The 15,478-nt window shown below is 39.0% G+C and overlaps 2 protein-coding genes across 2 annotated transcripts; both read right to left on the bottom strand.

Moving 5' to 3' along the window:
* Positions 1-1,326: 1,326 nt before the first annotated feature.
* On the bottom strand, positions 1,327-2,388 carry LOC121795690. The gene has a single exon (XM_042194265.1). It carries the CDS (start codon positions 2,386-2,388, stop codon positions 1,327-1,329), a length of 1,062 nt encoding a protein of 353 aa, XP_042050199.1.
* Positions 2,389-11,444: 9,056 nt separating this feature from the next.
* Positions 11,445-12,275, bottom strand: LOC121793822. Its single transcript, XM_042191859.1, has one exon. It carries the CDS (start codon positions 12,206-12,208, stop codon positions 11,699-11,701), a length of 510 nt encoding a protein of 169 aa, XP_042047793.1. The 5' UTR covers positions 12,209-12,275; the 3' UTR covers positions 11,445-11,698.
* Between the last annotated feature and the right edge of the window lie 3,203 nt (positions 12,276-15,478).

Genomic DNA, 15,478 nt, shown 5'->3' with positions numbered 1-15,478 from the left:
ATTTGTTCAAAATTACTTCTAAACAAAAAAAATTAGTAAAAAGTTAGTAGATATAGCAATCATTAAATCATATGTGAATGTTACTGCCAATAAAATAAACGACATAATTTATTCTTAAAAACACATAATTTATGTAAAATCCAATTGGGTGTTCGTTCATTCTCGTAGGCTTAGGAGGCTCTAAGAAAAATGACAATAACGAAGTTGAAAGAAAAATAAAAGGCCAAAACAAGCTACTTGATTGAGTGGTTGGTATTACACATCACGCGGTTCACATTATATATGAAAAAAAGGCTAAAAACGACATCACGCGGTTCACATGATATATAAAATATTTCCAGAACATGTCACCCAACACTAACTAGTTATACGGTAATGTGATCCATTGCAACCACTCTAGAACATTCTACTCAGTCGAGTAGAATGCATTTACAAATCACTTGCCCCCGAGTGTGGGTCATTGACGTCCAAAACATGTAACTTAGCTTGATGTATTTTAGCTTAATTTATTAATATTAGTTTGTGGTCATTTGAACTCACATTTATAATCTAAAATATACAAAAAAATAATCTGAAAAACATCAATAATTCTATATTACACATGCCAACATTTTTTTTTTCATTGTGGATAAATGCGAGCAGTCCTAACTTCATGATTTTCTGACTAAATTTTATAAAATTATGGAATAGAGTATAGAGTATTACTTAATTAAAATTCATAATTTTTTCAACAATGTAAAATAATTTATAAAGACAACTCGCATTAATGAGTTGAAATTTAAAATAGTACTACTAGTAAATTATGTATTCGTACATTTTCATATAATGACATCACAGCCAAAAGGGGGTTGATTATACCATCAATGCACACAGCTCGTATTAACATCCATCAACCCAAATCCAATTCAGATTTCACACCCCAAAGTCAAGAACCATCAAATCAATATATACTCCAAATTCGAAATATTGATTTCTTTTTACTAGGAGTGTACTTCTTTTTGCATGATAACCAATACAGTATATTATTGCTCAAAAAAAAATGATAGTACTAGATGATTTACAACATACTCCTATTGTTCAATCAGCAAGCAGCACATATGAATATGATGACGCAAGCAGGTTGAAAAACTATCCACAATCAAATCATCAAACAGGTGATCTGCCGCATCAAAACAGAATCTGTCTAAAATCAAAATTAATTACCAGAAGAAAAAGAGACGAACATCAACATCAACATCAACATGAACCTGAACACGAACTAGCTGGAGATCGAAATCGCTAAATAAATAATCACTGCAGCAAACTATTTACTAGTGCTGTGCCATTTCAGCGAGATGAAATGGGGTTGAGATTTCTAGTAAATCCGCTGAAAGCGCCGTAACTCTTTGAGCTGAAACCCAAGCACCCAAGGACCCCCGGCCGGTAGGGCAAAAACGTCTTTCTCTTCATTTCCGCCGCCTGCGCTCGGCTTGCCGTGTAGTGCAGCTCGTGAGCCGACGGCGCCGCCCGCCTCCTCCACACGCCATTCGCCGGTTTCCTCGACGCCGGAGTTTTTTTCCTCTCCGGTCCGGCCTTCTCATCGCGCGAGGACGACGGCGACAGAGAAGGCGGCGGCGGCGTCTTCTTCTCCTTCGCCGCCGAGAACGAAATCGCCGACCAGAACCTCTCCTTGCTGTGCGCTCGTCCCTCGCTTTTGCTCCGATTCAGAAGATCCTTCAGGAATATCCACTTCTTCGAGTTCCTACCTGAGGAAGTCGACCGCGACGACGACGCCGAACACGATGGCGTCGTCTCGCCTGATACACCTGTATCTTCACTTCCTCTCTCCTCCACGGCGGCGCCGGCACCGGCGCTGGAGGCACATTGCGAATCAAATCCTCCTCCTCCGCGCCATTGATCGAAACGGAGCGGCGACATGGATCTGGCTCGGCGATTCGCGAGCTTCGCGCTACGGAGCCTCGGATCTCTGCCTCTAGGGCTGGAGGCACCGGCGAGATCCAACGACGGCGGAGGAAAACCATCCTGCGGAGTGGCTAGGTGCGAGGACAGTTTCATCGGCAGGATCTGACCGTTGAAGAAGAGCTCATCGGCAGAGGTCATGGAGGCGAGTCCGCCATATCCGTTGGGGGAAAACCTGGAGGAGAACTCGAACTCGAAGGATCCGGAATCAGAGGAAAGGAAGACCGTCTGGTAATCAGCTGAGGACGGAGATTTGGATCTGGTGTTGGTGAGAATGAAATGCATGGGGCTAGCAGGGGCGCTGTAGAAGTAGCCGGAGGGGCCGTGGCCGGGGCTGGAGGGGGCGCTGACGAAGGGGGTGGAGCAGGTGCTGTCGATGTCTTCGCTGAAGCGCGGCGGGTCGACGGCGCGAATGGGCGGCGGAGGCATTGTTGCGCAGAGAGAGAGAGAGAGTAGTGAATGGAATCTTGTTGGAGACGTAATTATTGTGAAGCAGAAAAGCAGAGTGCGCTCAGAACAACGAGGGACTGACGATGCTGCTGTGTTTCTGTTTTTTTCCTTTCATTTATAAAAATCAATCACCACCCATTGTTTTTTTACTTTTTTTATTTACCTTCCCATAAACTAAAACAAACAAACATGAAAGACAAACTGCAGTCATTATTATTTATCGGATAAATTTTACTTGTACGAGTACGAGTACATTTTATAATGAAAATTACTGTACAACATATATCGAGATTATATTAGAGTCCATTTGGTATTATGATATTGAAAGTGTAATACAATAGGATTATGCAATTGATATATACTCGTATTCATTTTTGTTTTTTTATGTCAAAATTCAATCAAAATTTGACATTAATTTTAATTTTTATTTATGTATATTATGTAAGTATTCAATAATATTGAATGCAGTGTGTATTTTGTGCTGCACATTGTTACGTGTGTTTATGCAACATATGCAGTACGCAATATGTGCTATACATGTGTGATGTATGGTGTTATGCAATGTTATGTATTGTGTGTACGAAATGTATATATATGCACTATGTTATAGTTTGGTAAGGGTTTGAATACAAAATTAGTAAAGTAAGAGTTGATAGAAAGAAAAGGTAATTAAAGTATTGTCAATATATAATGGGTTTCATCTCATTAGAGACAAAAGAGTTTCCAAGATTAGAATGTTCATACATTTCAGGGACCGACTAAAAAGAAAATTCTTCATACTTTTCAGGAACAGAGATTAAAAAAGTAATCTAGTTTTACTCATTCTTTATCTCTACATTAAATTTTGTTGTGAAATTTTATAATTAAAGATACGTACATAAATTATTAAATTTTTTTGTAATATTTCGAAAAACAGTAAGAAGGATTATGGATATATACAAAAAGAAATGTGATAATTAAATAATGGACTTAGAGCATCCGCAGCGGTGGCGGTTGGCGCCACCGCCGTCCGTGCCAGCGGCAAGGCGAAGGACCGCCACCGCTGCAACCGCGCCGCTGGCACGGCGCTGCTCGATGTATCGAGCACGTCCATGCCAGCGGACGCACACGTGGCGGTCTCCCATTCGCCAACGGCATAGCCGTTGGTTTCAAACATTTTTTTATTTTTTTTTTAAAAAAATCGGATTTTTATTAAAAAAATCGATAAAAAATAAAAAAAAAAATTTTCACTTCCCCAAAAAATTATATCCGTTTATAACCGTTTTTCCCCACTTTTTAATTTTTTTTTTTTATTTTTTTTACCCCAAAAATACACACTTTCATCTATAAATACCCCCAATTTCACTCCAAAAAATTCACACTTTCACTACACAATTCTCATCATCAATCTCTCATATCCATTTTCATCTTCCTCTCACACCCTACAACACCACTATGTCCGGTAACGACGACAACCCAAGCGGTTCTCACGGTTGGAACCCCGAATGGTTCGGTTCGCAACCGTTTCATAGTCCGGAAACGGAATATTCGACCCCTCCTCTCACCCAAGATTCAGGCGTTCCGAGTGGCTACCTGCCATACCCAATCGACGATCAAGGTGCCTCCGATGGGCGCTACGGGTGGACACCGGAGCCTAGGCCTCGCGCCCCTTCCCAAATGCCGAATCCTCCATCTCGCGCCGGTGTCCGCACACCGTACTCACCGGCGGAGATGGAAAGATTGTTCAAGGCGTACTTGGAAATCTCCGAAGATGCGGTGGTTGGAACGAACCAATCCGGCGATCACTTTTGGTGGCGCGTCTCTAGCCGGTACAATGCACACCGGCCGCCGGGAACGATCGAGCGCAACGAGAGTATGGTGCGCAACTGCATTGGCCGAGCCAACGAAGAAATTGGCAAGTTCAACGGCTATTTCATCCAGGAGTCCCGGAATGCCGGGAGCGGCCGAAGCGAGGTCGACATCATCACCGCCTCGCTGAGCACCTACCAATCCATGAACGGTAAGTCGTTCAAATATCTTAACGTTTGGCAGGAGACGCGGACGCACCCGAAGTATAAGGGAGGCATAACATCCTCCTCTAGCGGCTCCTCCAAACGCTCACGGTCGGCATCCCTATCCGACGCCGGCGAAGAAGTGGCTAGCCAACTCGCCGAAGCTAACTTGGGTAGCCCCGATGCCCAACCAAGCGGTTCCCGACGCCGACCGCAAGGTAGGAAGAAGGCGGCGGCCGAACGACGTCGCGCCGCGACTCCATCTGCCCCTGCTCCCGAACCCGCACCCTATGTTCCACCTCCACCCCCGAACAACTCGTTGTGGGCCCTTTTGGCCCAACTCAATATGGCCGATAGGTCAACTATGACCCCCACGCAACTTCAAACGCACGAGTCCATGATATTGGGTCTCCAAAAACAATTGGGGTTGGTGCCGCCGGATGCGTAGTCTTCCTCGGGTTATATTAGCCAATAATTATGTAATTTTTAATTTTTAGGAGTTTAATTATGTAATTTTTAATTTTTAGTATTTTAATTATGTAATTTTTAATTTTTAGGATTTTAATTATGTCTTTTTATTTTATTTGTAATTTGTTATTTTTATTGTGGTTTTTTTAATGAATTTTAGTATTATGAAAATGTTTTTGTGTAATTGAATTTTATATTAATTGTGCTCGTCCTTGCGGAAGAGCACAGTTGTGGGTGTTGTGCTCTTGCCAGAGAGCAGGCATGAATAGTACCGCCCGGGCCCACAACCGTGCCGCTGGCAAGAGCACGGTTGTGGATGCTCTTAGCAACATCCATAAATTAATTATTGTCTGCTATGGACTTAATTAATTAACATATTTTAATCTCCAAGAGTAGACTTAGAAAGAAACTCTTATTTATTATTCATAGAGTAATTAAACTCCAACTAGCTAGGTTCCGAATAATAAAACCTTGTTTCGAGCTCCTCTTGTGGATGTTATCAAACGAGACTCTCCTCGCGCACGATTCAACACAATAGCAATCCTAGCACCGCTAGATAATGATCGCCACTACCCAATATACCTGGATCGTTGGGTGACGAAAAACTCGCATCTTTGGTAAGTCAAAGTAGTAGATACTCAATATCGTATGCTCAATGCTAACGTACTGATTAAGAAATTAATTATCAAGACCTCTTCTTTCAGTAGATAGAATAAAGACTTGTCTTGCTGTTAGATCCATTCAGTGCTATACCACACCAACGTCATCTTATTTCAATAAGGATTAGAAATAATCGGACTGACATTGCAACCTTTCGCGATAGTTGGTCTAGGCCTATCTAGGTTGTGAAATTCTTATTTTTCTTTGTTTAGAACTGACCGTGTTACCTTAAATTGGACGACGCCCACAACCGATCTACTAAAACAAAGACTTAGACTTTGTTACGTTTGCTTATACATTTAAATATGCAATAAACAACCATTAAATGTAAAACATAACAACATTATGACAAAAAATAATCAGTTGCGTTTATTGGAAAATAACAATAAGAGTTTTACAGTATCCAATCACTCGAAAAGTGATTTCTAGTATACAAAACCCTAACATTTTGGCCATATTGATTTGACCCAAAAGGACCCACAATGAGTTGGTGGGGGTGGAGGCGGCACAGAGGGAGCGTGAGCAGGAGGTCGCGGCGCGACGACGGTTGGCTGTCGCATGTTTCCTTCCTTGCGGCCGGCGTTGGGAACTGCTCGGGCCAGCGTCGGGGCTACCCAAGTGAGCTCCAACAAGCTGGCTAGCCACTTTATCCTCGTCGGCGTCGGATAGAGATACCGACCTCGACCGTTTGCTGGAGGAGGATGCGACGCCTCCCTTATACTTCGGATCATGGCGCACCTCCTGCCAAGCGGTTGTGATGATGTCAACCTCGCTCGTGCCGCTCCCTGCCGACCGATGTTCCTGGAGGTAATACCCCTGGAACTTTTGTATTTCATCGTTGGCTCTTCCGATGGCATTGCGCCCCATACTCTCATTGCGCTCGATGGTTCCCTCCGGTCGGTTGGCATTGTACCGACGAGAGACGCGCCACCAAAACCTGTCCCCGGTTTGGTTCGTGCCAGTTTCCGCATCTTCGGAGATTTTCAAGTAGGCTTTGAATAACTTCTCCATCTCCCTCGGAACATACAGAGTGCGAACGTTGATGTCACCTTCGGTACTGCCACGGGTACGAACACGGACACTACAAGGATGAGGAGGAGCGCCGGAACCGCCCTCCGGTGGCTTCGGGGCGCTCCCTCCCGTGCCAGTTTCGGGAGCCCACCCGTATTGCCCCTCGGCATCTTGCCCGGCCACCGGGTAAGGCCAGTAGCCACCCGGAATAAGCGAACCTTAGGTTTGAGGAGGGGGTGAGAAATCCGTATCCGGGTTAGGGAATGGCGATGAGCCGAGCCATTCGTGGTTCCATCCGCGGGAGTCAGAGGGGTGATCACCGGAGCCGGACATTTTATGCAAGAGTGAAAGAGTGAGAATTTAGATGAGAATTGATGAGAGAATTTAGATAGAATTGACGAGAGAAGTATTTTGTGTAGTGTGGTGTAAAAAATTTTGTGTGGAAATGTGGATATTTATAGATGAAAATGTGAATTTTAGGATAAAAATAATGAAAAATAAATTAAAAGTGGAGAAAAAACGGATATATTTTATTGGGAAGTGGGAAAATATTTTTTTTAATTTAACATCAATTTTTTAATATATTTCGATTTTTTAAAAAAAAAGAAAAATGCCAACGGCTTTGTCATTGGCCAATCAGAACGCGACACGTCAGCCTGCTTAGCGGCACGGCGGTGCTCGATGCATCGAGCAAGACCGTGCCGTCGGCAAGAGCACAGCTGCACGGCGGCCCGCCTTAGCATCGAGTACCGATGCAGGTGCTCTCATAGTTGAGTCATTTTTTCCATTTCGAGAAGTTCCCTCATAGTTGAGTCTTTTCCATTTATAGTAACTTTTTTTTCTCTCTTACTTTACTCTCTCTTACTTTACTCTCTTTACATTTTTCTCTTTCTTACTTTTTTATCTATTTATTTAATACACTCAACATTCATTTCTTAAACTCCGTGTCGAAAAGTTTCGTCTCAACTATGAGGGAACGGAGGGAGTACAGTACATTACTATAATATTGGAAAAATGAAAATTCAGTTAATACGAAAATTAATAAAATGAAAATCGTTTTCCTTAGACAAGGTTGTGGATCCCACGATAGGTAAAGAGCACATGATTTTATTCGCAACACAGACTGCAACACACACAATTTTCAAGGCCCATCCGCACTTCTCGCTTCTCAATCTACTTTTCATTTGTATTGCAATTTTTTCTTTAAAAAAATCATATTTTTCCGAAGAATAATGCTATGCGGCCACATTATGGCCAGCCATAAATTAATTAAATAACAAAAAAATTGATTTTTTTTTCAAATTTTTGGTTTAATACTACTTGATTTTACTTTTATATCATCTTCATTATATATTGCTCAACATGTTAGTGTTGCTCTTTCGTAGTTTTTGCTCAACTTATTACTACTGTCATTTCTTGATTGTTACTCAACGTATACAGTAATTCGTGATATTAATTTGTTTTACGTAATGGAATTCAAATATAAGTATCAACTTACAAGTCCATTCACACATATAAGTTTATATCGGTAATTCTAATTTTTTTATACATGTAAATGGACTAAATTAAATCTTTATGGCCGGCCACATTATGGCCATTTAGCATCACTCTTTTCCGAAATTGTGAATATATAAGGTTATAAAAAAAATAAAATAGACTAAAATCCAAAATCTAAAATCAATTGAATAACCAAGGCGTTTAACTAAAATTAATAACTAAGCCAATCTAATGAGATTCAACCGCATCACTAATTAAGAGTGGCAGAATGGGGGTGGTAGACAAGCAATCCTCAAATATATCTCATAGACGTTCAGCATTATTATCTTTGTTGAAACTTAAAAACAAAGGCCAGTAAATAGCTTTACACATCACTAGAAGCCCAGTAAATAGCTTGAAACTTGATACGAAGCCCAATATTTTCTGTGTACGTTAGTTTTAATTGGGCCGGCAAGATAAAAGAAATACTTCTAGTTAAGCTATTTCTCTAAAATACCATAAGCTTCTATTGAACAAAACAAACTACAGTGAAAAATTATACTATAGTGCATAGAATACATTACTAGTACATTCTTTTATTATCTGCGAGTAATTTTACTAGTGACACTTGAGATTAGAGCACCCACAAAGCAGCTCTTTGAGGGCGTGAACTCGTCCCGCAACGAGCTCGCGTTGCGGGTATGGTGTCTCGCAGGCTAGCGCACGGTGGAGGGGGTTTTAGCGAGACAGCGCGCCACGCGCCCCTCCCCACGTGGTGCGCTGCGAAAGCTGCATGACACCCACTCGTTGAGCCGCGAGTGAGTGTCATTTTTCGACCGTTCTAATATAGTTTTCTTTGTTTTTTTTTAATCCAAAAAAAATCAAATAAAAAAAATATTTTCCCAAAAAATTACCCGTTTGATCCTGTTTTTCAAATTATTTTTTCATTTTTTTAAATCATCCCAATTTCCTCTGTAAATACGAAATCATTCACACAATTTTTTTACACCACCAAAACTTTCTCTCACTCTCATCCACTCTACTCTCCACATCAATAAAATTTTATTCTCTCAATTTTATATCAATTATGGATCCATTTGAGCAAATGCGGCAAATTATAGAAGAATCGCTAGAAGAAGATCGACAGAGGGAGGAAGTCGCGGCCAACCCTCCTGTAAAGCAACCCGACGATACTTCCCTCGTGAGTTGAATTCTTCCGTCGTTATTTCCGCATGCACCGGGACTTATTTGTGCGCATTGAAAATATTTTGGCGGCTCGGGATGAGTACCTCCAAGAAGGACCTGACGCTATAGGCCAACCCAGTCTCACGACGCTTCAAAAGTTTACAATGGCAATTTGCCAGCTCGCAACTGGGCAAACGTCGGATCTAGTCAACGAGTACTTGCATATGAGGGAACCACTGGCAGCGAGTGTTTTATTCATTTCTGCAGATGCGTTCATGCAGCCTTCGGTAGCAAATATCTCCGGAGTCCAAACACTGTTGATTGTCAATTCCTACTTCTACTTCACGAAACAATGCACGGCTTCTCGGGATGCTTGACAGCGTTCTGCATGCATTGGTAATGGAAGAATTGTCCGAATGCGTGGAGGGAATCGTACACAAGCGGCCACAAAGGCAACCTCCCCACAATTGTACTAGAGGTGATCGCCGACTACCGCCTATGGATTTGACATGCATTTTTCAGAATCCTCGGATCGAACAACGATGTCAATGTGCTCTATCAATATAATCTGACCTTCCATGATGTTTTAAAAGGTAAAGCGTCGGCCATCGCCTTCACCTCTAATAACCGACAATATAACATGGGTACCATCGTGCCAACGGTATCTATCTAAAGTAACCAACCTTTGTCAAGACGTTCAACAGGCTGCAAGACCCTAAACGTGCTCTTTTTGCGCGGAAGCAAGAGGCTGCTCCAAGGATGTGGAAAGAGCAATGAGGGTTTTACAAGCTCGATTCAACATTACCAAAGCCCCGGGTCGTAGTTGGGTTGTGGACCACCTTACCGACATTATATATGTGTGCATAATCTTGCACAACAACATGATTGTCGACGACGAAGGACCAGCTGTGGAAAATTGATTCGACGGTGACACCCCGACAACTCTACCGCAAGTAGTCCACCTCACCAGGGAGCGCCGCCCCTACTATGCATGATAAATTATTTATTCGGGCAAAGGCACGCGATGCTATCGCCCACACCCAACCCCAGGAAGATCTAGTCAAACACATTTAGACAAAATTTGGCAATCATTAGCTGATCTCGCGCATAATTTTCTACGAGCCCTTTACTTTTTGAATTTCAATAAATTGTAATTCTAGAATTTTAATAACTTGTAATATTAGGATCTCAATATTCTAGAATTTTAATAAATTGTAATATTAGGATCTCAATTATTTATTTTTCGTATTTTTTTATTATGTAATTTTTGTGTTTTTTTAATAAAATTATCAATTTTAGTATCAAAATAAAAGTGGGACCATGTAGTGAAATGATGAGATGGACAAGGGATAGAGGGTCGCAGATTGTATCTCTTAATTAAGAGATGAAGTAAAAAATGCAATAGACGCATGAACAGTGAAAAAATGAGATAGTTAAGAGATGGTTATACTTATGAGACAATGACGTGGATGACCTTGGAAACTGGTTTTATTTTACCACCAATAATATGGTAGCCATGTCATATAAAGTCTTAGATTTATAGTAATTCAAGGGGAGTGTTATATTGCTAACTCAATACTTAATTGTTAACTATAATTAAATAATATTCATTAGATATTCAAATCAAGGGCCTAGATCATCAGCCCCGGAATGTCAATACGATAAAAAAAACGTCAATAAGAGTATTAAGGTCAATTTACAACAAATTAGTTATAACTAACTTTTGAAAAATATCGCATAACTTTAAAACGCATATAATTTTCTCGATTTAAATTATGTTTTCGCACAACATATATCAAATTAAAGATAATTTCAAAAGGATTTTAACGAGATCTCACCTGCATATGTTTCGATGTCAAAATTTGAAAAAAAATCATAAATTTTCAATTTTTTCATACAACAACAAATGTCAACATAGTATATAAAATATGTCAATATAATTCAGGTAGAATGTCAATATAAGCAATGTGTTAATATTCTCAAAGCATTGTGTTGATATTTTCGAAACACTATATTGACATTTTCATCCAAAACCCTAATTTGGTAATTTTTTTTATCTTTTTCGATTTAATAAATAAAAATGAAAATTACACGTGACAAATTTTAGACCACAAGATTTCTAAAATCCTATGGTCTTAAATTAGTTGTAGTTAACCATTAAATGATGAGTTAACAATTAATCAATCTCCAATATTAGAAATAATATATCATTAGCGAGATTAATTTAGCCACGTGATAACTTAATTATATGTAACAATATGAGCACAAATATTTTATTTCAAAACATATGGAGTCCTATTACAAATATTGAATTTCATAATATATGCTGATTTTCTGGCTGCTGCTATACCGAGAGCTTATGAGAAAAACAACAAAAGAATTCCAGTACTTATTTTCTGCAAAATGTATATCTACAAAAATACGACAAAAGAATCCAAAAATTGGCAAAACAAAATCCATCCGCAATGGATAACTGAAACAGCACAACTCCAATTAGATCAATTTGTAGATCTTTTTTCATGATACTGCAAATACGATATTTGCCTCTGAAGCTTCATCTGCTTATAAAAATTAGCTATAAATTCCTCCGCCTTCAAATCAACTTCTTCGTCACATTCTTCGCCAATTCCAATCACCTTTTCTTCTTCCTCCTCCTCCTCGGCAGCGCCGCCGTAGCCATAAATCTCGTCATCGTCAAAGTCGAAATCGTAGTCGAAGTCCACTTGGGGCTTGATGCATGGGATCATGAATCGGAGCGAGGCAGGGCGGTGCATCTTGACGTGTATCACCGGAGTGTCGTCGAATGACAGCTCACGCTCGCCGTAGACGAGCGCACCCGGCGGCGTCCCGTGGTGGTGAGAGTGTCGGAGCTTCCTGATCCCCTTCTGCAGCAGCTGCATGTTTATCGCCATCCGGTTTCTGAATGCGCCGCCCCTCCGGGCCCACAGCAGAGCTAGCCGGAGCACGTCCCATGCCCTCCGGCTTCTCATTGAATTCTTTCTTGACATTCCTCTTTTAGTAGCGTTGGACCTCTTTGTGATTTGTGTGTGTGAAAATTAGAGTGTTTCGTGATGGCAAAATGTGGTGTTATTTATAGAGAAGGGTTTGCGATTGGAATTTAGTTAACGTTACGCGGTCTCAGCGTGTTGGAAAGAGATGCCTCATTATATTTATATTTTGTTTTATTATTTTGAAATTTAAGGGTGGTTGTGAATTGTGATGTGTTGTGTGGAAAAAAGTGTGTTTAAGTAAAATGGGCGGCGCGAAGTCTGGCTGTCGACGCGTCTATACGCGGCCATAGCACGTTTTCTTCTCCCTAAATTGCCCCTGCCTTCAGTAGCTTATTATGGAAACTAATAGCATCCGCAATTGCGGACATCGACGCGGAATTCCCACGGATTTGGCGGAATTCCGTAGCGGGCGTCCGCCATTAGGCCACACACGCGCGGATACGGAATTCGCATGAGGACGTCGCAGGTCCGCGCCCTTCCACGGAATTCCGTCCCGACGTCCGCCATTGCGTGGACTGTCACGGAATTCCGCACGGAATTCTGATTTTTGCATTTAATTTTTTTTTGAAGTATGTTTTTTTTTTAAATAAAGTGTGGTCGTTTTCTCCGTATTCGCTTCGAAATTTTAATTCCGTAAATTATTTACTTCCGGAAATTGGTTAATTTGTGAATTTGTGAATTTTTGTTAATGTGAGAATTCCGTCGGGAATTCCGCAAGGGAATTCCGCCACTGTGCAGTGGGAAGTCCTTATGACGTGGCAGAGCAGTGAGAAGTCATTATGCCGTGGCAGAGCAGTGGGAAGTCATTATGACGTGGCAGTGGGAATTCCGCTGGGAAGGGCGCCGGACATCCGCAGCACTGCGGATGCCCTAAGTAACAATTGACTAATAAAATAGTCATATAGTATTCCAAAAGTCGAATTTAATTGCACCTGTACTTACATAGTATATTTTTAAGTTTACTGAATATATAATGACAAACTTTGAATTCATGCAATTTTAGTTGTGATACTATGCCTAATTAGTTTGTTCGAACTAGAAAATTAAATTACCAATTGTCATATATAAATAATACTACTAATAATATATCTACTTTCTTACAACGACAAAAATAATTAGTAAATTAGAGAATTATGAACAGAAAACCGATTAATTTGATAGAAGGGCAGCTTTGGATGCAGGTAAAAATCGGTGGCTGATTAAGAAGAGGAAAAATGCAATAATCCAGCTAAGCATAATTTGTAAGGCTTAGCTGTATTCTACATTGGTTCCTATAATATATCACGTATGGTTTAAAAATCATCAACTGAAAAATGAAAATTAAAATTAAATTTGACGCAGAATACTTATATACTTAAAAATGTGCAACAAATGATTCAAAACTGAATTTTACAATTCTGATACTTGAATGCCAAGAGCGCTCACTGACTGCATTTTGAAGAGACCAAAATTTAGAGCATTTAATTTGGTTTTAATAGATTAATAGTAACTGCTATAAACTACAGTTCTAGCACGGCCGCTTCATTATTCAATATATTGAGCAAAATAAATAACATTAAACATTTAATAATAATCAAAATATATGACAGTATATGAGATGATCGGAGGTTTGAATCACATAACTTATAAAGTCATTCAATTAAATTATATTTTTTTTATTTCTCAATTTAATTAAAATTTCGATGAACTTTGCTGTGACTTGTAAATTTTTTGTCATCATATCTTCACATGTTACATACTATATAATTAACCATCTAGAAATAGACTACCATAATATATGCGGTGCTAAACCATCCAGAAATCAACCAAATAACTAAAAATTGTGATTTAAATGACAAATTTGATTAAAATTTTAATTATATGAGACAATGGAGAAATATACTAAAGTTATGATTTAATTAGTTGATTTTATAAATTATGGGATTATCCTGAAATCAACCAAAAATTATAATTTAAATGGTAATTTTCTTTATATATTAATAACGTAATTAATTTGATTTGGGGAAGACACTAGGATGTTACCATGAAATTGGCGGATAATTAACTTAAGTATTCAGTATACAAATTAATAAAATTAAATTAATAACGGGGGAGCTGGCAGAATTGGCTGATTATGGTGTACTTTAGACTTGAGCTAATTAAGTTATGAAGTCTTAATATCATGTGTTTGTCACTTGTCGAGAATTAATTAATTTTGGGACGTTGGTGATATATTTGTTAACTCTGATAATTTCGGTTTGCAATTAAGGACATTTTACAATTCTTATTAATTTCTTATACATTTGATTATTTTATTTGACCCTTTCCAATACATACATACATAATTCTGTGAATAGAGTACAATGGCCTGATGTAGTTATTACATGGAAATTAATTTTATTCAAGTCCAGATACAAAATATAATATGAACACAGCGGCCCATAGTGATCGTCATATTTGTATATCTTTTAATTAAATCGTGAATAGTAGATTAAATTGATCAGGTTGTACGTTAGTGTATTTGATTCTTAAGAAATTTAAACCAAATCAAGTTGAATTCCGAAATATAGTGATTTTATTCATAGTCAAATATAGTGATTTTATTCATAGTCTTCGTTCCACTCATTACAACTTTCATTGTGGAAATAAATGGCAGGGTCGAAAAACTGATAAATGTGTACCTCCATTCTTATAAAATGACATTGTTTTTCTATACTACTATAGCGCAGTACAAATTTCGTATAGATTGGTTACGATAAACAACATTTTAGGGTGGATAGATACGGTATACCTTACCGAAACCACCATATCGTATACCTTACCGTAAATTCGGTATGCGAAAAAATCATACATTTATCTTACCAAAATTTTCGGTATACCTTATTTTCAGTATGGAGAATTTTCATACCGATATCGTACCTCATTTTCGTTATGTCGTACCAAAGTTCGGTATACCATACTTTTGTGGTATACCTTACTTTCAATATCAATGAAAAGTGAATATTTGAGTTTTTAGAATACTATTTATATTTTATAGTAATTTAAATAATATACGGGGTATTAAATACTAGTATATTTTATTCATATTATATTATATTTCATAATAAACTTTATAATTTAAAAATATATAAAATACTTTATATATTATTATATTCATATTTTACGGTATATACCGAATTTCGGTATGTCGCGGTATACCGCGGTATATAAAAATTCATACCTTTACCTTACCGAAATATTTCAGTAAGGTATCATGTCGTATCGAAAATCACGGTATACCAAAAATTC

The sequence above is a fragment of the Salvia splendens genome, chromosome 3 (genome assembly GCF_004379255.2).
Source record: "Salvia splendens isolate huo1 chromosome 3, SspV2, whole genome shotgun sequence".
In the NCBI taxonomy this organism is placed as follows: domain Eukaryota; kingdom Viridiplantae; phylum Streptophyta; class Magnoliopsida; order Lamiales; family Lamiaceae; genus Salvia; species Salvia splendens.
This window is presented reverse-complemented; position numbering and strand designations above follow the sequence as displayed.

Coding starts and splice junctions, on each gene's coding strand:
- LOC121793822 (XM_042191859.1), bottom strand. CDS start 12,208: ATGTCAAGAAAGAATTCAATGAGAAGCCGGAGGGCATGGGACGTGCTC.
- LOC121795690 (XM_042194265.1), bottom strand. CDS start 2,388: ATGCCTCCGCCGCCCATTCGCGCCGTCGACCCGCCGCGCTTCAGCGAA.